The sequence below is a fragment of the Medicago truncatula genome, chromosome 1 (genome assembly GCF_003473485.1).
Source record: "Medicago truncatula cultivar Jemalong A17 chromosome 1, MtrunA17r5.0-ANR, whole genome shotgun sequence".
Classification (NCBI taxonomy): domain Eukaryota; kingdom Viridiplantae; phylum Streptophyta; class Magnoliopsida; order Fabales; family Fabaceae; genus Medicago; species Medicago truncatula.
The window spans coordinates 30488512-30515583 of NC_053042.1; the positions used below are offsets into that span (position 1 = coordinate 30488512).

The 27072-nt window shown below is 30.2% G+C and overlaps 2 protein-coding genes across 2 annotated transcripts; both read left to right on the forward strand.

Annotated features, from left to right (window-relative positions):
• Nucleotides 1-2341: 2341 nt before the first annotated feature.
• LOC25483879 (uncharacterized) lies at nucleotides 2342-7461 on the forward strand. The gene is made up of 3 exons (XM_013612593.3): nucleotides 2342-3403; nucleotides 5043-5235; nucleotides 6664-7461. Exons 1-3 carry the CDS (start codon nucleotides 2585-2587, stop codon nucleotides 7164-7166), a joined length of 1515 nt encoding a protein of 504 aa, XP_013468047.1. The 5' UTR covers nucleotides 2342-2584; the 3' UTR covers nucleotides 7167-7461.
• A 9465-nt stretch (nucleotides 7462-16926) lies between these two features.
• On the forward strand, nucleotides 16927-17620 carry LOC25483880 (dehydration-responsive element-binding protein 1B). Its single transcript, XM_013612594.3, has one exon. The coding sequence runs from the start codon at nucleotides 16977-16979 to the stop codon at nucleotides 17496-17498; it is 522 nt and encodes a 173-aa protein (XP_013468048.1). The 5' UTR covers nucleotides 16927-16976; the 3' UTR covers nucleotides 17499-17620.
• Nucleotides 17621-27072: the final 9452 nt, after the last annotated feature.

Below are 27072 nucleotides of genomic sequence, written 5' to 3' on the forward strand. Positions count from 1 at the left end.
TTATAGTGCACTACAACACGGGGGAACCCAAATGTATTTAGGTCTGTGTTGATGTCACACTGTTTGATTTGAAAAATCAACTAGACCAAATTAGTGGTCATCTAAACCACAAAGACACGAGACAGGTGGACAGTACGTGTTGAGTATCACTGCATGTTGACCAACCAAGATGGAAACATCCAATTTACCCGAATGAAGCTATGAAACGACGACTAACGTAATATATATATATATATATATATATATATATATATATATATATATATATATATATATATATATATGAGATATCAAGTTTCACTGTAGTTCCCCTAAAAAAATAGTTTAAGTGTAATAAATTTTTCTCTTTATTTTTATCATTTTAAAAATATTAAATAACTAAATTTTATCTCGTAAGTGTAGTTTAATTGTTAGTTACCAAGAACATTATTTGAGACCAAATTTAGAACCTCGAATCCTTTACTTCTAGACACTTAAAGTGTGAATTCAGTCTCTAATCTACTTGACCAAAATAAAACTAAAATTTTAAAGTAAGAGTATAAATTCTCTTGTATCTTATTATTTTTTGATGGTGTAAATCTTAAAATTGACCACTTCAAATTTGAAATCATCAACATGGACATTTAATGACTATAGTCATAACATCTTGAGATGGAAGAAAAAGAAAAGAAAATATAACTCTTGAGATGAAATAAAAAAATATAAGTTATTTTGTATTCCCTTTATTTCAAATTATATGACATTTTGAACATTTCACACAAATTAAGAAGTGTAATTAATGTCAATGACAGGTGGTTATGAAGCTTGCATTGTTCCAAAAGGTTATTTTTTCAATAGTGTTTACAATTTTTTTACAACAATCAGCAAATCATCACATCATTGCAAATGATAGCCTTGTTTTTTGGCATCAAGATGTTCCTCTAAAAGTTAATCCTTTCGTGTGACATCTACTTCTCAACCATCTTCCAACAAAAGACAACTCGATTAAAAGATGAGTGATTCTGGCTACTTCTCAAACTTGTGTGGGAGGGTGTGGCACTTTAGAAGACATGACTCATCTTTTTCTTCATTGTGACTATAATTGTCAAGTTTGGATCACTGTTTATGATTGGTTTGACTTTGTCGTGGTCAATTCGTACCATACTTCTGTTCATTTGACTCAATTCGGTGCCTTAGAAGGCTTCTCTAAATACAATCGCGACGTTATTCAATTAAAAGTCATCTAAACCAACAAGAACATAATTTGGTTATAATGACTTCTAAAAAAAAACAAATCAAACCAAACCAAACCAATGCGGTTATGGTTAGTTTGTTTTTTTCTTTCTTACTAGACAACATTTAATTTAAGAAACTGGCCAACAATTTTGATTATGCTAATTGCAACAATTATCAATTATCTCCAAATAAACTTAAGGCATAAGGTGCAACAATTAACGATTAATTTCAATTACAAAATCTGCAACAATTAACTACATTAAAACAATTAAGCATAAACATAAGAAAAAACATGTTATCAGATCGCGTAAACCCTTTCTCTCTCTAAATGAATCAATTAGTTTCTTTTTTAAGTGAATCGAAAATGATATACATATTTGTACGTATAAAATTAATTGGAAAAAGAAGAAGAAAAAGGAATAAATGTGTGTTTGGATCAAATTATTGTTCCTTATGTTTGCGATTTGGTTTGATTCAAATGGGAAAACAAAATCCGTAAACCAAACCAAATGGCACAGTTGAGTGAAAAAGTGGCTGAAATACAATTAGGTTGGTTCGGTTTTTAACAATTCCCCTATAATAGTATACACCATTTTTTTAATCTTAACCAATGTCCACGTATATGGTCATGGTTGAAGCCACTAGTAAAAAAGTGAAAACCAGCCCTTTGCTTGCTCCATAGTCACGACAAAAGAGGCAGAACCACACCATACCACAACAGTGACACCAGAATCATAACCAGAACCGGGTCTCACTCACCACACAACACATCTTACAAGTACTACAATTGACTGCATGTCTTGTTTCCTAGTAACCACGTCGTAACAATCCTCATAAATAAACACTATACCCTATAATTGTTACTATTATAATTACTATTACCCCACCTGTAGCAGCCTAACTAAACCATGAATTAAAATAGAATTAATGTTCCATATTATTGATCCATCATTTTTCACGTAGGTAGTAGGGTTGTGCTGTTGTACGTGGAAGTCTTCTTCAATAAACGACAAAAAATCCTCCTCCTACTACTCACTATGATAATCTCAAATCAAACCAAAGACACAACACACCTACACTTTGTTTCCACCCAAAATTTTAAAAAATAAAAAATACAACTGGCAATATATTTTTACACCTTCCAAGCCCTAATTTAATAATATTTTTGTTTACCACAAGTTCACTCTATTTTGCCTCGATATTTTAACCTATCTAGATTTGAATCACGAACTCTCCTCATTCCTTCCTCAGTGTCTCTTCTTCTATTTAACTCTCTTTAAACAAACTTCAAACCTCTTCAATTTTCTCTCAACTTCTTCTTCACAATTACAACACTTAGGTTTTGTTTGGGAAACCATTAATTTTCTATATGATGGCTGCTCAGAAGCACTTACATGAGCTACTCAAAGAAGATCAAGAACCATTTCTTCTAAACAATTACATTTCACACAAACGTAACCAAATAAAAAGATCTTCCTCATACACCACTTTACAATTGAAGAAACAAAAACCACCACCAACAAGAACAATTAACCTATGCAAAAATGCTTGTTTTTTCTCATTCCAAAACACACCAGATATAAGAAAATCACCACTTTTCGAACTCTCATCACCGGTGAAAAGTCCTCTTAGAATCCCTGCTAAAACAGCATCACTTTTACTTGAAGCAGCTCTAAAAATTCAGAGTAAAAAACCCAACAGCAAAAACAAATCCTTTGGTGTTTTTGGTTCGTTTTTCAAGAAACTAACACAAAGAAACAGAAGCAAAAAGAGTGAAAATGAAGAAAATGTTTCTGTTAAAGATATTTTGAGGTGGGATTCTTCTATAGGAAGAAGACATAGAAAATCCTTCAACAGCATAGTTGAAGAAGAAGAAAACAAAGGCTTTGAAGTGTGTTCTTGCAATGGAAGACCAAGTTGTAGTGGTGTTTGGTCTGAGAGTAATGAAGATAAATCTTTGGATATGGAAACTTCAAGTAGTGGTCATTCTTGTGAATCTGTTGAAGAGGTTGAGTTTGTGATGAGCAAGAAGAAAGAAAATGTAGATTGTGCTTGTTTTGATCCTCATGGATTTTTCTGTGAAAGCCCTTTTCGTTTTGCTCTTGAAAGGAGTGCCTCCTCTTCCTCCGGCCGTCGTACGCCGGAGTTTTCCTCGCCGGCAGAGTCACCTAGGCGCCCCCAAATAGAGGTTTGTCATTTTCTTAATAAAAAAAATAATAATATTATTATATATGCTTTTATTCTTTAAGAAAATGTGTTTCATAAAATTTATGATTTTTTTAAGGTGACAACTAGGGTATCCATGGAAGAATAGTGGGTAATTTACCCCAATCAATACACATTAGCCACATAAGCATATTTTTAAGTGGTATCTATAAACTATCTTGACCCCACCAACAAATTGTTCATTTTCATTGGTTGGTGGGTAAATTACCCACCATTCTTCAAAGGTAATCTAGAAAAAACATTTTTTTAAACTTAGTTTTTAAATTTGCCTTAATTTTTTTTTAGTCTATATCCAATAGCTCGGTTGACAGGGCAATATTGTTATGTCTATGAGTCGGTGTTCGAACCCGGATACTCCACCTATTCATTTTAAAAAGTGAATTCTAGCCATCAGACTTCTTGACAATAAAAAAGTAGTCGATAACTATTAATTTTTATTTATTTTAGTCATTGTATTTCTTTTTTAGAGATTAAACAAGAGATTAAAAATAAAAAAAGTCCTCTAATAATAGCTACAAAAATATTATTATGTAGAAGTTGGGGTTCAAACCTCGTACTCTCTGCACTAGGATACTTGACTGATAAAAAAGACAAAAATTAAAAGTATTTAGATGAGATGATAATATAAATAAGAGATATCTTTTCTCTTAATTAGAGATTCTGCATTTGAATCAAGCCATATATGCCCTTTTTTTTGTGGTGTGAGATTCGAACTACGAACGTTTTATATATTATGTATTGTCCTTACCAATTGAATTAAGCTTACTGAAACTTTATGTGGGATTAAAAATACTAATTTTTAGGTAAAAAGAAAATAAAGATTAAAGTTAAAATATAGACTAAACTGAACAACTCATAATTTATACGAGATTAAAAAAGATATTTAACATTTTATTTTAACATGGTTGTGTCTCCTAATTCTATGAACAATGTATTTAAGAGGACAAATTTCGTCATCCAACCGTTTAGTTTCCATTTCCGTATAAATTCTTGTAAAGTACTAAAATTAGTTTCTCATAATTACTCTAATAAGAATATAATTAATCATTTTTGAAAATAAATTTATGGTATATCAGCTGATTTTGCAGCGAGTTGGACCACCATATTTAACTCGTGAGTTTGCCGTGTTTGTTTGTACTGTTGTGTTTGTTTTTGTCGGCAAATAGATCCAGATCCTATGACTGATATATTTGCCGGAAATTTGTTTTCTTTTGACAATTATACCCTTCAATTTTTTCCAAAATCTGTTAAATATAAGCACTTAAAACATGGTTACATAAGTCAATTCAGTTCAATAGTTTTGTTCGGTAAATAAAGTCGTAGTATTATGTTTTTGTTTGTTCTTTTGTTAATATCTGATTCCGACATTCTATTTACTAATGAATAGTTTCTCATTTGTATTTTTGTTTGGCATTAATTGTATTGTACAGAAACAAAAGATAGGTCAATATATAACAACCCAAATTTATAAATAAATAACCCAAATTATGAAACAAGTACTGAGTCAATATCATACACATTATTAGTAATGATTAAGAAATTATGTTAACTACCCCAATTATGATATTATTCTAATTAAAGTTGTTGTGAATTTTCCATAGGACAAAGAAAATAATGGAGTTGATGGCGTCAACAAATTCCAATCAGGGGAAGATGAGGATGAGAAGGAACAATTTAGTCCAGTATCTGTTTTAGATCCACTCTTTGAGGATTATGATGATGATGATGATTGCCATGAAAATGATGATGATGAGGGTGATTTTGATATGGAGTGTAGCTACGCCAATGTACAAAGTATGTCATTATTATTATTTATTTTTTAGAATAATCAATCAATTTAGTAGATAAAATATATATGAAGCACGAACACTCATCGAATCAGACGTGTCCTGATATCGGACATGAGTCGAATTCAATATCGACACAACACCGACACTTGTAATTATATTAAATTATGTGTTTTTTTTTTAAATTATTAGCTGCGTTAGTGTGTTAGTGTCCGTGTCCGATGTCCGTATTTGTGCATCATAGTAAATAGTAAAGTATAGGCTTTAAATATGTAGAAATAACAAATAGAAGTACATGAATTCCGTCACTGTAGTCTTGTTAAGATGTCAAGGACTAACATGACGAATTTTCATATACTTTTGGGATTAAAGTGATATATATATATATACTTTAAAAATTACATATTATTTTTATTCACAAAAAATTAAGTAGGAGAGAGTGGTATTTAAATATTAAGTTGATGGTTTGTTTATTTTATTTTATCTTACTATTATTTTATAGTTTTGTCATTTATTTTGTTGTATGGTCGTTTTCTATCAAAATACCATCGTACACGTTTCTTCAAAGTTGATTGTCCGTTACAAAAAATACCATAAGAGGGGCAAGTCGGTGAAATGATTGTGCTGAAATTGAAATATAATACTAACATCTATCTTTTGTGGGTTCCATTTAAAGATTACAGTGGTTTTTCACTTAGAAGGCATTTTGCATTGAATGTGGAAATTGACCTTAGCATACTCTTTGTTTTTACCATTAGACATAAGCACTGTGTGGTTATAAATTTCAACATGACCCACAAAAAATTTTCATGTCAGAAGAAGATCTGTCTTGATTGTGATGCTTATATTCAATGTGTTTGTATAAGGTTTCAGCAATGTAAAGTTTAAGCATGTTTGATGGTAATTTTTGGTTGTTGAGAATTTAGTACTCTTGTGAATATTTTAACTTGGTCAAAGTGTTACAACCCATGTGAGTTATTGCTTCATTCACATGTGGGCATGCATACACTTGATTTAGTTTGAGTTCTTCAAACCTATTTTTGGCATTGTAAGCTTGGGAATTGGATTTGAATCATTTGATGCAGTAAAAAATTCCTAGTTACTGCTATTAATAGATTTTGGTTGTGGGATGAAGATCAATTCATATTCTTAGTTTAGTTTGTATTTTTAAATTAGAATTTAATTGATCTGATCTTTATCCAACAATCAAGATCTATTGTCAGCAATGACGGGGAGAATCTCTCATCAGAGAAAATACAAATCCGCAAATTTCTACTGCTTTATTGTACCTATTGTTGTTTTCTTTATGCCTAGTTAACGAAATGTTGTGACATTCCAAGAGTCTAAGAAATTTGTTCGATTACTTGCAAGAAAATTAAGTGAATAGAAGGATGATATTTGTTATTAATATTCTTTTTTTGTATTAAATTTTCAGGAAGCAAGCAACTACTATTAGACAGGCTTCGTAGATTTGAGCAACTTGCAGAATTAGATCCACTAGAACTTGAGAAAAGAATGCAAGAAGACAACGAAGCATTCGAAGACGATGATTATGAAGAAGATGAAAGTGAAGCATCAAGTGAAGAGAAGGCATTGAGAGAAATAGTTCATGAAATCCTTTGCCATCCAAGTGTTCATGAAAGATGGCAAGACCAAAAAGTTTTCAAGAGACTAGTTTATGATCTCATTAAGGAGGAAGAGAAAGAACTTAATTTTTCACAAGATATGGACATTGTAATGAAAAGGGTATGCAAGAAAATGGAATTGTGGAAAGAAGTGGAATCTAACACTATTGATATGATGATAGAAGAGGATTTCTCTAGAGAGGAAATTGGGTGGAAGAAAAATGCTGAGGAAACAAAAGAGCTAGCTGGAGAGGTTGAACTTGCTATATTTTGTTTACTTGTTGATGAATTTTCAGAGGAATTAGTATGTTAATGTGGGTAAATTTGGATGCAGTTGAGGAGGTACTTAATTAGTAATCTTTATTCTTTTTATTTATTACTATAAGATTATAGTATGACTTCATACTTATTTTAAAATAGGCTAGTTTTAGTAAAGAAAATGAGAGACCAAAAAATTTAATTTGGTTTAAGGGGAAACATGGGAGATATGTTATATGTACATGACTCATGTATGTAGCTCGTTGTTCCATGAGAATGCTGTAAATCACTTTTCCTAATTGAATTTTGTTACAATTATTATTAATCCGAGATATAGATCCTCTTGATAATATTGATTAATATTTAATGGGATTTTTATTTTATTGATGTAATGAGGAGGTAATGAAATGGTGTTATATAGTAATGTTAAATTGAATAATAATGGATCCAATGTTGCATGTTTGTCTCCAAATGTTGTCATAATAATGAAGACGAATTTTGCCAGCAATGTGACCTAATGAAATCATGCAAAACGCCTCTTTAAGTTTAAAATTAGTAGCTACATAATAATTATTTGACATATTCAAATAAGGTCAAATAAAAGCACAACATGTGTAAAAAAGATGGGTTAGTGGTGGTTTCATAGAGGAAGGTTTACGCACCTTTCTTTCATGAGACGAGAGACAAAAATAAAAAATAAAAAATGAATATGAAAAAGAAATTTGAACAATAAGGGAAAATATGTAGTCTGTTTTATTTGTGAGAATATAGGAAAAGAGTGAGTTGCCGGTAAATATTATTTTGTTGATGGAATTGGAGATTTTTGGGTAAATATTTTACGAAAAAAATAGACTTAATTAAAAAAAAAAGGTCACATTAATACAAAATGTCTAATAAAAATATATTTTGTCGACTCAGCATAACACATTTGCATTTGTCCATTGCGAAATCCCACAGATGGCCAAATGTGAAGAAATTTGAAATAATAGAGGTTGAATAAAAAAACGAGTAAACCCTCATTTGGGTCCCTGAAAGTGTACCTCGCTATCAGACACGTCCCTGAATCAAGAAAACGAACTAAAAACTCCCTCAATGTTTGTTCTGTTAGTCAAATGCATCCAAAACGTTAACTTGATGTTAACGGTGCTGATTTGTCCGTTACACATACCACTTCAGCTGTTGTATGGCTTTCCACGTAGGTGAGGGACCAAAATGACCAGAATTATGTTCTTGTCTTCATCATCTCCAACACCTCCAATTACTTCTTCTTCTCCAAAACAACTCATAAACTCATTCTGTCCAACATCTATGTCCATAATTTTTCATATTCATACAAATAACTCAAAAAATCAAATCGAAATTGATTCTTCCTCCTTATTTTCATCTTCATCTCCAACTCAAAATCCACAACCCAACAACTCAAGATCATCATCAACATAAAAAATTCTAAATTTTCTCAAAACTCTATAACCAAATTGAAGAAAGATTTAAAAAACCCCAAAAAAAATAACAACAAAGGAAAAAATTGAAATCAATTGTGAAAAGAAGAATAAAAAATAGAAACAAAATTTCAATTTTAACACACCACAACATTACAACATCAGAGGGCACTAATTGGAAGCTCATTATTTCTCATAAGACAACTTAAACTAGATACGAAATAACATAATAACCAAGCCTAAATTCACTTCAGCCACACTTGAAATAAGCAAAAATCTCAGCCCATGCATGAATTGCATGATGACTATTGCTGTAACAATAGAAAGGAGACAAATCTGTTGAAAAAGCAAACACAAATCTGAAGCTGAAATCATGAGAAAGAAAGAAAAACCTAAAAGCTTCTAAAACAGACAACAAGCAAACCTCCAATCCGAAATTCAATTTAGAAATGAAGATGGGTGAGTGAATGGGGGGACGATAGTTCCTTCAGTCGGCTCAAATCCACAAAACCCTCATTTTGAAACCCCCACCAAGCTCTAATTTTGGTACTAGAAACAAAAGAGTAAACCTTCATTTGGGTCCCTGAAAGTGTACCTCGCTATCAAACATGTCCCTGGATCAAGAAATCGAACCATCATCATCTTTCTCAAAACTAAACATCAACAACAACACCATTATCTTCTTTATGAAAAACCAACAACACCAACTCTCATACGTAGGGTTCTTCATTTTCTTCGTCGTGTATGTGATTGTGGTGTTTGTGTTGTTGGTGTTTATTGATTCCTTTTCTGTTGAAAAGTCCAGAGAAAGAAAACATTTTTGAAGATTTCTACACCAATATTTAGTTTGTTGGGTGAAATCTAAGAAAAATGAAAAATATTGGTTTTTGAGATGTGAGATTTGAGAAAAACCCGGGTGATTCTAATCTTGGAATGGAGGAAGAAGATGAAGATTTGAGTTTCTTCTTCTTTTTCCAGAAGTTCAAAGGGGTTTTGTTATCAGTTTCGTCCCTCCCCAACATGGACATCCCATGTAAGCATCTGACATGGCCAAACTAAATGACACGCCATTAGATTTAACAGAAGGTTAACGTTTTGGACGTGTATGACTAGCAGAAGAGACATTGAGGGAGTTTTTGGTTCGTTTTCTTGATTCAGGGACGTGTCTAATAGCGAGGTACACTTTCAGGGACCAAAATGAGGGTTTACTCATAAAAAACACTATAAAAGTGAATGACATCTAAAAAATAGTTCACCATAATTTTAGGACTACAAATGGAGCTTATATTGGGTTGGACCATCTCAACATGTCTAATAATTTTTTTTTGTCATCTCAACATAAAACATCTACTATTTTTCATTGTCGGATCTCATCAAAGACTACAAGTTAAGAAATTTGAAATAATAGAGGTAGAAGAAAAAAATAGCATCAAACTAAATGACACAAAAAAAATTAAATTTAAAGATAAAAAAACCCATATATAAGAAAACAATTCATCATAATGTTGTAGCTTTTGGAGGAGACTAAATTAAGTTGGATAATCAAATTAGGCCAAGAGAAACCACAAAAGTGATATCGACACCACATCTTCACCCATAACCTTAATATATTAGATATATGAGTCATCTCACTTATATTTTTCTGCATCTACTATTGCATCTAATGTGAAACTTTAACTCACATCTAACATATTAACACTTCTCTCTTAAACGTGAGACTCTCTCCATATATGTAATATGGTGACATGGCCAAATAAAGTCCATTAGAGACACAATATGGTAAAAAAAAAAAAAAAAAAAAGGTGGGATGATGGTGATTTCATGGAGAAATGTTTACATACATTTCTTTCATGAGAATAGACAACATAACATCTCTCACTTACATGTTTATCAATATTTACTCTTACATTCAATGTAGAACTTCAACTCACATTTGACAAATTAACATCTCTCACTCAAGTATGTGACCCTTCGCATCCAGGATATATCACCAGAAACCACCTATGCTTCTCCATAAAGTCGAATTAGGCTATGATACCATCATACTATATTTGGACCTTATGGGGAAGCTAACACTAGTGTTGATCGATCCATTAAGTATTGATTAATATTTAATGGGCTTTTATTTTATTTATCGATGTAATGAGGAGGTAATGAAATGGTATTAAATAGTAATGTTAAATTGAATAATAAAGGATCCAATGTTGCATGTTTGTCTCCAAATGTTGTCATAATAATGAAGACGATTTTTGCCAGCAATGTGACCGAATGAAATCAAGCGAAACGTCTCTTTAAGTCTAAAATTAGTAGCTACATAATAATGTATAGTGTGTCTTTGGGGGTAACCTTCACTAATCAAGTAAAACGGTTCAGAATCATACATTTATCTGTACACAGTTTGAGTAAACATCATAGGAACAAATGGTTCTTAAACTTTTGTTATCATCAAAATATTAAGGTCACTGTTTCTAGACTAAGTTGGTTCCAGACACTTTCATATCTTGGTTTACTAATGTAAATAACTCACTCACTCTCATTGTTTATGCCTCGATAGGAAAACCAATAATATTGATAAAATTATTAGCATGGCATGGAGCATTTTTTATGATCACAAATTAATGTTTAACACTCAACTGATAGTTGCTACGAATCAAGTTCCAAATTCTCATTTTAATAGAATCTTGTTACTTAAGTTAAGAAAATAAGGTTCCAAACTATCAATCTACAGAGACTCGTTCTAGTTCGTTCGCGTTCTAATTTTAGGGTGAAAACTACGTTACTCATCTATCAACATCAACAAAAGATGGGTTAAGTTACTTATGTTGAGTTGACACCAATCAAAATTATTTATTTGTCTTCTACTACTTATGTTAAATATACATAACATAAATAGTGAAAGATAAATTCATAATTTTGATCGATGTCAACTAAGTATGACTAACTTTACCCACCTTTTGTTTATGAATAAATACAAATTTGTCTAATTTTAACGTTGATGTTGTTGGCACGATGAACCAATTATATATATGGAGTATTCATTTCGAAATATAGTGCAGATGGTTGTGTTGCTTGCATCCACATGGTCATTTGAATGAAGCCTTACTTCAATTTGAGCTAGATTTGGTGTGTCACAAAGTTGGGGTTGAGAGAGACTCTTTTAATGTGGTTCAAGGATTGCTAGATAACTCAAAATGACTATTCACGTTTTTTAATGGTAAAACATGTGAAAGGATGTGCTAACGTTTCTGCTCATATTTTAGCTTAATCGTCATATTCTTCATTGGTAATATTTGAATTGAGGATTATGTTTCTTGTATTTTATCTTTTTTTAAAGTTGGTTTAATTGCTTAATAAAACCATGTTTTGTAAAAGAAAATGATTGTAGAATTTTTTGGAATTTTTTTATAGATTTTTACCATTAGAGTTAATCTTATTCAAAATACGTCGGATATTTAAATATAAACATCTCTTTCAAACTGAAATTTGAAATGTAATGAGTATAAAATAATTATCACTCAAACCAATTCCCTATCATCTAGAATTTAAAAAATAGTCTTGTGAAAAATGTTGAAGTCATGTTTTTATCAACAAAATATTTATTTGAAGGGAAATATTAATGAGTGTTAAGGGCACTCGTAATTTTTTTTTAGATAGTACTCCCTCCATTCACATTTGTAAGCAAATTTTTTTTTCAAATTCTCACAATAACTTATGTATTATAATTCAGATACATCAGTTATTTAATGAATCTGAAAAAACAAAAGGTGTTCATAAATGAGACCAAAGAGAGTAAATTTTTATGGAAACTTGTGCATTTAAAACAGCGGAAATTGAAACGTTAGACTTTTTCAATTGATAATTTCTTAATTGAGAATCCTTAAAAAGTGTTATTATGACACTCGTTAGCAAAACCCTTATTTATTTATTTATTTTTTGACAAAAGCAAGACCCTTATTTGAAATCAATTTTGTTATGTGTTAAAACATCAGGACGTGTTTAGTGAAAAAAAGAGATACATATGTTTTTTATCCCTATAAAATTTTTAAATTTCAAGTTTTAATCCTTATAAAAATTTGATCAATTTTTGGTCCCTAAAAAATTGCCTGTCACAACTTTTGGTCTCTGCATTACCACTCTTGCAAAAGTTTATTTTATTTTTAACAAGTGATGAATTAAATATTAATTTTTAAGTTTTTAGCACTTAAAAATTCATATTTAGCACTTAAAAATTAATATTTAATTCATATATTTATTAAAAATCCGTGGTTTTTGAGTCGAGCACAAAATCCACGTTATCAAACTGCATATCACTAAGCCTTTCCAAAGCATGAAATAATCCTAGCGCTTCACCAACTTCCACATGATAAAAGGAGTAAAGCCTCCCTAAAAAAAAAGGAGTAAAGCATAGGGTTTTTGGCGGCACAAAATTCTCCATCTTCGTCGGATAAACATATGCCAATACCTGATCTATTCAACTGACTTGAGAAAGAGGCATCAATGTTGCATTTAAGATGCCCACGCTGAGGAAGTTACCACCTAGAAGGATCTGGGGAAGAAGTCAAAGCACCAACGTGAGTATAAGCAGCCGCTGATGTAGAGGAAAGTCCCACGGAAGCTGCTGTGGGTGTTGTTCGAGGAATGGATGCGCGGGACTGAAGCGATTGTATAGTTGTATGTTTTTATGGTGGTTTATGAAGCAGTGGCAGTGAATTTTTTTTCCATCTTTATATCTTCATGTCAAACAATAGAGAAAGTCATGAGGACTAATGGTTTGCCAAAAATCATAGTAAAAATGTATGTGTGAGGGGTAGTATATGGTGGCATCAGAAAGGTTGGTGTAAGATGAACGATCTTGCTATGGTTAAAATTAGCTTTCCTATGGTGGAAAACTCTTTCCCTTTCTCATGCTAAATGCCGCCCCTTAAATTTGATATTGATAAAAGATACAAGAAATAAAATACAAGAGCTCTATAGCATATATGAAGCTTAATCAACTAACAAACCGACCAACTAATCAACTAACTAATTTCCTAAACTATCAACATAATATTATTCTATTTAGGAGTATTATTCTTAGAGCATCTGCAATGACCCTCTCATATTTGAATGTTTAAATGGGCCTTACATATACATTTCACTCATTTTATAATACTTTAATGTCAAAAAAATTAAATATAATTCTAAAATAGTATATGTCAATAACATCTATTTATTTTAATTTTACTATAAGAAGTCGGCCTTAGTTTTCTAGTGAGAGAAACTCTAACTTCTCTCTAAACTTTCTCTCTCCTTCGTTCATCAAGGATGAGTGGTTTTAGGTTTTGACCTAGAATCACACATCTACATCTTTTTCTCCTTTTCTTTCAATCTAAATAAGTGGTTTTCACATATATTAAGTTTTTCCTTTTGTGTTATTTGTGATTTCGCTGTCCAAGTGTGGCATTTGATTTTGCGTCTTGTCGTATTGAAAGATCGAAATCAATAAATTACAATTTAAATCAATGATTTGGGCTTCAACGTTGCAGATCCGGAAGCATGAGTATTCCGGTGACTTAGATTTTATAATACTTCAATGTTGTATGCTATTAACTTGAGTGTTGTGAGTTTGTTCGTAGATTTATCATTTACGTTTTTAGCTATGTTTGTATCTGATGTACTCTATCAATTTGAATGAATGAATATCGTTTTGTTTTTGTCCAAAAAAAATCATTTATTTTAATAAATTTAATTAAGTGGGGTCTGCAAAAAAATTAAGAAAGTGAGGATCATCTCCATAGACACCCTTCTCCATTTTTAATGAATGGCAAATAAATATAATACATAAACAGAGAAACATCAAAATATCATGAGAGTACACAGAGAACAAGAAGTACTTCAAGATAAAAGAACATAAAAACAATAAGCGAAACTAGAAATAACAAGAAAAATACAACAGAGGGAGCACTCCCAACTAGAAGAAAAACCCTAAACCAGCCACGGTAAGAAAACTCAAAAAATGCTACACTACTATGAGAAAGGAGAAGGAACTAGTAGTTGGCCAAAAAAAAATCTATATACACCTCCAAAAAAACCAAATATTTTTATATACACCCCCACCATAAAAAAAAAAAAAAATTTGGCCCCCCTACCTGCATGGGCCTTAAGCCGTCGTACCCCAGCCTATACCTACGGTCGAACTGGGAACTACACCACCATACATACAAATACACACAATAATCACCTCCGACAATCACACTAACCCTACTGACACCAACATAGAATAGGTTGCACAACCCATGAAGCTTATAAAAAAAACACCATTTCCTAAGTGTTTAATCTTATCCACCAATTGCTCAACATTTGCTGAGAATGTCGAACCAATATCATAAAACCTTTTTCTCACCCTCTCTAAGAGATCCAACAAACTAAATAAATATTTTCTCTACAAGCACTCAAAAAGGTCACTCCACAATGAAAATACCCATTTAACTTTGTGATAAACAGGTGAAACACCCGCCATTATCGATGCTCTTAACTAATACTACTTACCAACTTGACCAATTTTCATTTATCAAATAGACAGTCTTCAAGCTATTTTTTAATGATAAACTTAAACACATATAGGCATAATATAAAAATCTTTTTTTAATAATACGAAATAATCTTTATAGTACTATACCTAAAAATATCATATATAATACTAACGTCAAGACAAACATTATTGCTTTTGTCTTTCTACTTTTATCCATAAAAATAATGAAAGTTATAAACTTTTATCCTGTTGTTAAATAAATAAATTATTTAATTGTTACGGAAACAACAAAATAAGTTTAAGGGTGTGTTTGGTTAGGCTAGAAACATGAAGGAAAGATTGAAGTAGAAAAGAAGGAACGGATTCCAACATCCTTCTTCAGTTTGGAATAACATAAAAAGCACAAGAGGATGGAAAGTTTGGGTGGGACCCACCTCAAATATGTTTCCGCATATCATAGGACAGAAAGGGTGCAAATTGCTACTTTTTGAAGAAAAAGACCATAATATCTACCATCCTTTTATTTTATTATAAATAAACAACAATTAGTACTTTATTTATCATTTTTAAATTTAAGAAAAGTTAACTACTAAATTATATTAAAATATGGTCATATTGTGTTATCAACCAATCTTGAGCTATTTTATATTTGAGTATTTATTTAATTAGGGTACTATTATTCTTAATTATCTTATTTTTGTAATATATTTTATTATGTTCAAGGATATTTATGTCTTTTCATAACTATACTCCTTTCTTTCTCTCACACTTTCTTTTCACTTTCACTTTTACCAAACAACTAAACAAATCATCTCACTTTCCATGATCTTTTTCTCCTTTCACTTTCTTTCCTTTCACTTTCTTTTGTCAACCAAATATACCCTACGTGAAAGATCCTTCAAAAAAGTTAAAGTGAACGATGAAATTGAAAGGAAAAATATTAAACAATTCTTTTTCCAGATAAAACAATTTTTTTTCTATTCATATATATTAAAATATGGGAAATGTTAACAAACGCCTTTAGGACATTTATTAAGAAATTATAAAAGGAAATACTATTTTGAAAATTGTATATTACTACTTTTCTAAAGTTAAAAAAGTGTTATTTTCAATGCATGCAAAATTTGAACTTATTTTCTACTTTTAATTTTTTAACCGGTACCCAAAGCACTAGTTAACAAGATCCTTAATATCTTTGAGTCAAGTATAAAAAAAATATAAATTTTTAAGTTCGAGGGGCATTTTGCACATAAGTGCAAAACTTCAGGGGATATTTGCAAAACGTCATGTTGACTAACAGAACGATTTGACGAACGGGGTAAATTGATTAACGTTGTGCAATTTCAGGAGATAATTAAAATTTTGTTAATTTGAGGGGGTTAATTGACGAAACTTACAATTTCGGTGGATAATTGCCTATTTACTCGATTTAATTGTAAATAAAATAACTTCTGTTCACTTTGTTTTTCAAGCACGTGGCTTAGTTTCTTGATCAAGTTTTCAGACCCATCCACGTGCAGTATAAAATATTAAATAATCTCTTAATATCATGGTCCCAACATATTAAAAACGCGATTAATAAAAAAGATAATTTTAATTAGCACGATTCTCACACCATTCTGATGCTATAAAAATAAGTCATTGTCCCTTTTGTCACTTTCTTTGTCAAAACTTCCACACATTTCACACAAGTCTCCTCACGTTCCCCACTATACATACATCCACACAAAACTTTTTCTTAGTTAGTGACAAAAGTGTCTCATTTAGTCACTAACTATTTTCTTATTTTCTCGTGTGTACGTTTACACATACACAATTGCATGTGTCACGTTGTTCCATTTAATAAGGTATCAATATATAAGGTGAGTTGATAGATAGATGAATACATATACAATATTATTATTACACACACAAGATGAAGAAAAGAAGAGCTGGAAGGAAGAAGTTCCGCGAGACTCGACAACCAAACAACAAAACTCGTGTTTGGCTTGGAACATTTTCCCACCCCGACATGGCAGCTATAGCTTATGATGTTGCGCCTTTAGCTTTCAAAGGTGAAACTGCTTCCTTAATTTTCCCTCATGCGGCTACCTCGCTGCCGCGTCTTGATTCACAAACATCGTCTATTAGGTCTATTCAATTTGCTTCGACGAAAGCAGTTGAAAAACATTTGTCTTCTTGTCAAGACTTGGAATCATTCGTTGCTGATATTGCAATGAATGGTTCTGAGTCTGCGGATTATAACGTTAATGGTTGTGTGGAGAAGTTTTTGGAAGATTCTGACGGATTCTTTTGGGATGAGGAGGAGGTTTACAACATGCCGGGTTTGATAAATAGCATGGCAGAAGGGTTGATTATGACACCACCAGCGTTGCAGAGGGGGTTCAACTGGGTTGGCGGGGAAACTACAATGGACTTGAGTCTATGGGAAAATTGATACGTTTTAGCACTCCAATTTGTAAACCCTAATTAAACAAACCTTCTATACAAATTAGTTGGAGTTTTTTTGAATAATTCTATACAAAGTAGTTGGAGTTATAATTCAATGATATGTACAAAATTAAGGGTTAAATATGTTTTTTTATCCCTATAAATATATTAAATGTTCGTTTTAGTCCCTCTAAAAATTTCCTTCAACTTTTAGTTCGTATAAAAATTTCAATCACCACTTTTAGTTCTTATTTTGAAGTCAAATATTGTTTTTTTTTTTTAAAGAAATTGTGCAGAAATGTGTAAAATATTGTAAATATCTCTCCCAAAAAAATTAGAATTTTTTAACGAAACATAAATTAAATATTAATTTTTAACCACAAAAAATATAAAAATTCATATTTAATTCATGCTTGTTAAAAAATTCTAATTTATTTTGGAATAGATTCTTATAATATTATAAATTTTTCTATAAAATTTTATTTAAAAATATGAATTTTATATATAAGTTTACTTAAAATGAGGGACCAAAAGTGAAGATGGAAAATTTTTGAAGGACTAAAAGTCGAATACAAATTTTAGAGGGATTAAAACAAAAAATTAACATATTTATAGAGACCAAAAACATACTTAACTCCAAAATTAATATTGGTCGGTTTTTGAGATTTTTGGTATTATGCTCAAACTATAGGAATAATCTCTTCTTAATCAATCCTTCAAAAAAAAAAAATCTCTTCTTAATCAATGAAATAGCTTCCTCTTTATAAAATTGTTTTTAGCAAAATCATCAATTATATGTTCAAAACCACCGTTCTTTGAAAAATCATTTATATGGAAACAAAACAAAACTATTTAATCTATTTTTTGACATAGTAAATCACAAATAAAATTTGTATCTTTTTCATGTTTATTACTTGATCCTTTTCATAGTAAATCTCATGATATAAGTGTCGTACTTGATCATTTCATACATATTACGAAAATAACATAAATGAAAGAAATTTATTTTTAAAATTTTATCAACTATCCTCATTAAAGATAAGGATCATAACTTTAAAATGAAATACTAATTTGAGAGTGATGAACATGTTAATTAAAGAGTATCATTGAATTTTTTTAAAAAAAATTACATTAAAAATTGAAAAACAAAATTGTTTGAGAGAGTATGTCCCCCTCAATGATTCTTAAAAAGGTTTACCCTCCAAGGATTTCTTGTGCTAGGGTTTAGCTGCTACCCTCTTTTGGGCAGCTGTCACCATCTCAGTTGGATCCAAATCTCTGTGAGACAAATTTTTTTTCATCTGGTTTTAGTTGAACCCAGATGTTTCCTCCCATTCCTATATATGCACACTCTCATGGGTCGATTCTTCTCCACATTGAAAACTCTAACCTCTACAATCTCTTGTACATGCTTCCAAACCTTTTCACTATTTAAATCATCCTTTTCCTTAGCGTTCCAATTATCAAAACCCATCTCATGGATGCCTTTGCCTTAAACCCTTGAAGGTCTCACTATCGTTGATGAAATGTTAACCTTTAACCCTGGATTCAAAAAATCATGTTGTTGAAATACTTGATCATGGCTTAATAGGTCGATTTCTCATATACAAACATATTAAATTTGCTTACTTTAGGGAAAGAATGAGTCGTACTCGGACACCTAGAAAACGTGTTACCATTATGCAGGCTAGTGATGATCGCTTCTTGTTTCAGTATCATCATCATCTCGACGTGACTAAGGTGCTTGATGAAGGACCATGACTTTATGACACCTACCATCTAGTGGTCGATAGAGTAGCCCCTGGGGTTGTTCCCAACAGGTGAGCCTGGACCATCTTGATATATGGATTCAGGTTCACAACCTTCCTTTTGGTCTCATTCAACCACAAGTTGCACATGGGTTAGGTCTCTTCCTTAGTGATTTGAAGGAATGTGACAATCATAACACGTTTTACAGATCCTACATGCGGCTTAAGGTGCGCATTGATGCCACGGTATGATGGTCGGATTTAGGCAAGTGTACCAAATCGTTTACCAAGTAATAAAGTGTAAGTAGAGTATCGTATCCACAAGGATTATCATTCCAACTAGACAATTTGCGTTACTTATTTGGGAGCAATAAAAATAAATAAAAGATACTCCTTCCGTCCCAAATTGTATGACGTTTTGGGCATTTCACACATATTAAGAAATGTAATTAATATTGTGTGGGAAAGAGATATTATGAGTTGTTTTACAAAATTGTCCTCAATAAATGATATGGGAAAGATAAATGAAGGAATTGAAAGAAGAGAGAGTAATAAATAGTTAAGGATATAATAGGAAAAATAACATTAATTTTTCATTGGTATTGTAAAGCGACATATAATTTAGGACAAATATTTTTTCTAAAGTGACATACAATTTGGGACGGAGTGAGGAAAGAGTTAAGGGGTTTTTCAATTTGATTTGTGTGCAATAGAGAAAGGTTTATGTGCAACAGAGTATGAAACCGATCCACACAATAAGAAACAACCATCCCTTAAATGAATTCCATAATTTCAGCAATGCCTTTAAATCACTAACTCTATTAAGTCGTGCTACTACACGTGACCACATAGGTTCATATTAGAATCTCATTTTAATCACAAATTAAATAATTTCATCTCCACACTTCCTCGAAAAAATCTAAAACTATAAAACCCACAAAACTCAAAACGTTTTTCACCTCAAATTCATACTTTACCATTGAACTCTCCATCTTAAGTCTAGTTATATTCTTGTAATTGTTGGATACTTATTGAACTTACTCTTTTCTGCTTCTATGCACAATGTTTTCTTTTCTTGTTGCCATCATTAGCATACTCGATCCCACTTGTATTCTTTTCACTTTTCTTTTACTACTTAATTCTTCTTCCTTCACTTAAGCTTGTCATCTTGGTCATTCTTAATCCCCTTAACAACCCAAACAAAATCTTAATCCTTTACAATGTTCACGTGCCATGTGAAATTTAAATATCCAAAATTTATCTCAAAACCTTTATCACTTTAATTGGTGTTCAACCGTCCATTTATCAACATAAGTTCCATATTTTCTTAACATTTCTTCCACCACACCTTAATTCTCTTCAACTTAAAAATCAAACTAGTCCAAAATATTTATAGATTTTCCACTAACTCTTTCATTCTAGTTTCAATTCTTCTCGACCAAATGAACAATTTACCGGTGTTTTAAAACCTGGGCTAGACAGGCTGAACAAATTGTAATGAAACATTATTAGCCTGTAGCCAAAAAAACAGTATTAGCCTTAGCCAACATGTTAATGAAACATTATTAACCTTTAGCCAACTGTAATGAGACATTATTAGCCTTTAGCTAACATGTTAATGAAACATTATTAGTGTTAGAGAGCTAGAACAACATTGCTGGAAATTAAAGAAACAATGCAATAACAACAATAAAGATAAATAAACTAAATAAAATAAAATAATTTTTGATTCATTTCATTGATTTGGATAGTGTGTCAAAGACACTATATATAAGAAACATAGTAACCTTAATCGGCTTGAGACTAAAGACCTAATTTAAGGCCCAACTAGCAACAACTAAAGTGAAGGACAAACTAATATAATTTTACTCTGAAACTAAATAACTAAATTATTCATTTAGGCGTAATATCACTCTTTAACAATTAGCCTTTAGCCAAAAGAAACTGTAATGAAACACTAGACCCAAACATGTTAAGGGATTAATCCACCAATTTTGATACCTAAACCCAAAAGAAACATTATTAGCCTTTAGGTAACATGTAATGAATAATATTATATTGTTGATGTCATTGAAAAAGATAAAATTTTATATTATATTTGTTTTATTGTTGGTGTAATTTAAAGAGATAAACATGTTGTTAAAATTTAAAATCACAAATATATATACATATAATTTTAATCAAAATCTAACTAATATCATAAAAAAATATTGTTCATAATTCACCCATGTTACCACAGTAAAAAGAACGAATAGACGAAGATGGGTGTCCGTTTGAACATTAGCGATTAATAATTTAAATACCGGTATGTTTGGATTGACTTATTTGAGAGCTGATATAAAACAACTTATGCAAATAAATATGCTTTTATGTATTATATATAAGTTTGTTAATGTAGTTTATGAAAAAACAACTTAAGAAAGTACAATTTTCGTTAGTGAAAACTTATAAGTTAAGATTAAAATTTATTTATTTGCATAAGCTATATTAGATAAAGCTCAATCAAAACATACCTCAACTCACTTAATCGCAACATTTTATCTACTAGTAACTCACTAATTTTTTTTTTAAGTAATAGTATCCACACTAATTGATTAGTGTCTTGTTTCACATGCGTGACAACATTTTTACAATACATCCTTTCCAATTTCCAGTAAAATAGACTATTGTTTATCAAACCTTATGTAATCTCTATAATATATAATAATGAATATAATTTAATACTATTTATTTTAATAAAGTTTCTTTTCTTTAGAGAATTTTTTTAAATAAATTATAATATTACACTTAGATATTACATATGTGAATTCTTTAAAAGAAATTATGGACCCGTTTGTTTAAGATTTTTTTTTTAAATCATTTTTTTCATTTTTAAGTGGTTGTTTAGGATTTTTAGAAAAATTATGTTATAAAAAAAATTTATTTTGATCCTAAAATGAAAGATTATTACGATTCGCTTTTTTTAAAATCTATTTAATTTTTCAAAAATAAGGACGTAACATATGTATAAGTTAAAACTTTTTATTTTTTAAATAGATAGTAGACAAACAAAAATAACTTCAAACTTTTTTAAAAATCTCTAAATTATTCTAACATAAAATCTAGTTTTTTTAAAGCTGCAAGAAACTCATCCTATATCTGAATCAAAATGAAAATAATGATGATGGTAATGAAAAGTCTCGGGAAAAAAATGATGTACGGTCATTAAAAAAATTTATGTTGACAACCACAAAAAAATATTCTCTCCGTCCCGCAATAAATGATCTGTTTGAAAATGTACAATTTTGACCTAACTTACTTTGACCATATTTTTCTACTAATATACAAAGATAAATAATATTATATAAGATGTCGTTAGATTCATCACGATGAGTATTTTCAAAGTACCAAATTTTCTTAATTTTTTCCAATATATTATTCAAGATATTTAAACTCAAAATTACGCATTGATATGCGTAATCGGGTCAACTGTGTCACTTATTAAAGGACGGAGGGAGTATAATGTTGACTTGGCACATTACTTGTTCAATCGTTTTGATTTTTTTTTTAGGGAAGTCATTATGTCTTTTTCGTTGACTGAAACATCACTTGTCTTATTTTGTCCACATTCATCCTATTTTTGAATTTTCTTTTAAAAAAAATAAAAAAAATCCTATTTTTGAATTCGTAATTTTGAGTTTCATGAATTCAATTGACATCATTTTGTTTCACATTAGTTATTTAACATCATTAGGATATACTAAAACACATAAACCATCTCTCTCTTAAAGAATAAAATTGTAAAAACAATAATAATTACAAATATATTTAATACAAATATCTACTATCTTAATTCCCGTTATGTTTTCAAAAGGGTCCTATAATTAGAGACGGAGGTACCTCCGTCCCTAATTATATGACCCTTTTAAAAAAAAAAATTGTCCCTTTTTATAAGACCTCTTTTCTATTTTCAATTACATTAATTATTTATTTACATACATGCCCCTATAAATTATACATCTTTTTCTTCAATTAACAATAAATAACATGTTGAAAACATAAATCATTTCTCTCATAAAGGATAAAATTGTAAAAACAATACTAATTACAAACATATTTAATACAAATATCCACTATATTAATTCTTGTTATTTTTTCGAAAGGGCCCTTAGGGACTTGTAGGACTTTATTCAATACAATTACTCAAAACTAAAACTCTTTTCAAATCAATTAAATTAAAGGATAATGTTTTCCTCTATCATTATTCGATTAAATAAAAACCTTACCTTTCTTGAATTTATGTTGTTTAATATCTTTGGTCAACATTTTCTCCAATCAAGCATTTATTATACTTTAAAATGTATTTGAATATCTAAAGTTTTATATTACTCCCACCAGTTCTATTTATAAAATACAATTTACTTTTTAGATTCATTAAATAATTTATGTATTTGGTTTAAGTTCTTGACTAGATACATACATTATTCAATGTATCTAAAAAGTCAACTTTCTCTTGTAAATAAGACCGGAGGAAGTAATATTTAATACTCTCTTTGAATTTTTTTTTATACTCTATAAAATAGTACACTTAATAAAATATATTAATAAATTTAATATTTTTTTAATCACCAAATCATCCTATAAATATATATTTCTCTTTTAACAATTATTGTAACCTTCATAAAACATAATTTCTTTACTTCCAAAAAAAGTAAAATTGATTGAAGGTGTAATGTCTCTATTAATCCAAAAATTGATTCTCATATGTGTATTGACGTTGCTATCAATGCACAATGTTCTTGGACTGACCCGTCGCCATGTGAACATTCTTAACTCTTTGGAAGATAATTTGGACTTAACCGTTCATTGCAAGTCTGGAGATGATGATCTTGGATCTCATCTTCTTCATCATGGTGATAGTTATGGCTTTAAATTTCTAGATAATTTTTTTGGTGGTACACAATTCTTTTGTTCCTTTCAATGGAAGGGTGAGTTTAAATGGTATGATATATACATAGAAAAAAGAGATAGTACCAAATGTTTCATTTGCAATTGGTATATACAAAAATCGGGACCATGTCGGTTTCTATATCATGGGGGTTCTGAATGTTTTCCTTGGAATATTAATCATTGATGTAATACATTTTGACCTTAATAAAACTTGTATTTCGAGGGATTAAGAACCCAATGTTTTATCTATCTTTGTACATCTTAATGGAATTGTGTTAGATGAGTGTCATATTGTAAGAGGTGAAAGGATTAAATAATCACCATCAGATTAAATGTATGCCATCACGACCTTTTTTTTTTTACAACTCACACAATTAAATCCCCAATTTTTTCACAAGTTTTTAAATCAGATTAATAATTGTGACAATGCTTATATCTACTAATTGTCAAAACACTATACAATTAATAAATTAACAAAATCTATAGTTCCTAGAATAAAGAAAACATAGATTTTGGGCTTTGTTTCAGAAACATTCACTAATTACGAGAAACATAACACCAAAAAATATTAGGGATAACAAGGTAGAAACATGAGTTTCGGAAACGTTAAAAGTGCATATGGAGAACAAGTGGAGTTGATGTGCGAAAGAGTAGATGAAGTTTTAGGTCTTAGTAGTAAAGTTTGAGAGAGAAGACAAAGAATCACAATAGCATACTCATTAGCATACATGTTTTATGACGTACTTTATTATGACCTGGATCTGATTTTTTTTCGTATTTTTTGTTTTGTTATTTTATCGTTTGGGTGCAACAACGTTATTTTGTTTATCGTCGTGGTTCAACGTTGTTCATGTTCTCGTTTAATTATGAGTTCGTTTGTTTCAGATCGACATATAAGTTTGATCCATTGCAGACTTGATCAATAAATTGAGCGTCAACAGGTTATAGATTTGTAGGCACGTGTATTTTGATCACATTAATTGTCATATTTGTGGACAATTTTTCATTTTATACTATTAACTTAGGTGATTTAAGTTTGTTCGCAAGATTCACTATTTTTCAATTTAAAAAAAGTTGATTTTTTTTATTTTAATTTTTGATGTATTTTTATCAATTCAAATAAATATTTGTTTTTATTAAAAAAAAAATCCTTCTCATATAATTTGAGAGCATTCACCGCGTAATTTCATTTGTATCGGAAGACTAATAAAATAATTTAAATAAATTATGCTTCATTTTATCTACTAGTAACTCACTAATTTTTTTTTTTAAGTAATAGTATCCACACTAATTGATTAGTGTCTCGTTTCACATGCGTGACAACATTTTTTCAATACATCCTTTCCAGTTTCCACTAAAATAGACTATTGTTTATCAAACCTTATGTAATCTCTATAATATATAATAATGAATATAATTTAATACTATTTATTTTAATAAAGTTTCTTTTCTTTAGAATTTTCTTTAAATAAATTATAATATTACATATGTGAATTCCTTAAAAGAAATTATGGACCCGTTTGGTTAAGATTTTTTTTTTATTTTTTTTTTAAAATCACTTTTTTCATTTTTAAGTGGTTGTTTAGGATTTTTAGAAAAATTATGTTATAAAAAAAATCTATTTTGATCCTAAAATGAAAGATTATTAGGATTGGCTTTTTTTAAAATCCATAAGAGAAATGATATTTGTACATATATTTTGTGACAATTTTTGAACAACTTTCTCTCTCATATTCACATAATATTCTTTTCTTCTCTCTTTCTTTTCCTCTCTCCATTGTTTTTGACCAATTAAAAAAGAGAGAAATAAGGTTGTCATCAAAGTTGTCTTCAAATGGATGTACATATATCACTACTCAAAATATAATGTTGACTTGGCACATTACTTGTTCAATCGTTTTGATTTTTTTTAGGGAAGTCATTATGTCTTTTTCGTTGACTGAAACATCACTTGTCTTATTTTGTCCACATTCATCCTATTTTTTTATTTTCTTTCAAAAAAAAAAAAATCCTATTTTTGAATTCGTAATTTTGAGTTTCATGAATTCAATTGACATTATTTTGTTTCACATTAGTTATTTAACATTATTAGTATATACTACAAAACATAAACCAACTCTCTCTTTCTTAAATGATAAAATTGTAAAAACAATAGTAATTACAAACATATTTAATACAAATATCAACTATCTTAATTTCCGTTATTTTTCAAAAGGGCCCTATAATTAGGGACGGAGGTAGTATTAAAGTTCAGATTGGTATGTTGGAACAAAATATGTTTTACATTAAACCTTAATAAGTTTTGATGGTAACAAGATATTAAAATTTGTCAATTGGATATTGCTAATATTTGTTCAAGTGTACAGGACCATAGACAAAGTTGATCAAATTTAATAGGTCTTGGAAGAACAAAAGAGAGCAAAGGAATCAACAAGAAGAGAAACCTAAAGCATCTGAAGAAATCTGCCTCTGAAGTTGAAAGTGCTTCTGAAGCCAAAATGCATCTGCTGACGTCATCAGAAGTGAGTTTATCAGAAGCAAGACCTTCAGAAGCCAATTTGATCAGAAGCTGTATAACACCAGAAACTGAAGTTGATAAGAAGATTCAACCGAAAGTTTCAAATAGCTGTCTATTGGATTCAACCTCGTCTAAGAAAGCGAAAGACTAAAAGGAAGGTGGCAGCAGTTCATTTGAAAAGCATTGGGTGCTTGTCCTTCTATAAGAGTTGACAAAGTACAAAGTGTACAACCACTACCTCCACGACACTGCCTCTGTCTACGCTACAAGACAGGATAAACAGCTCTGTCTGCATAAATGTTCTTTCAAGATAGGAATGGATTTGAACGTGATCCTTCATAGGACAGCATCCAAATCAGGCAAAAGATCATTGGTGTTTAATTAAG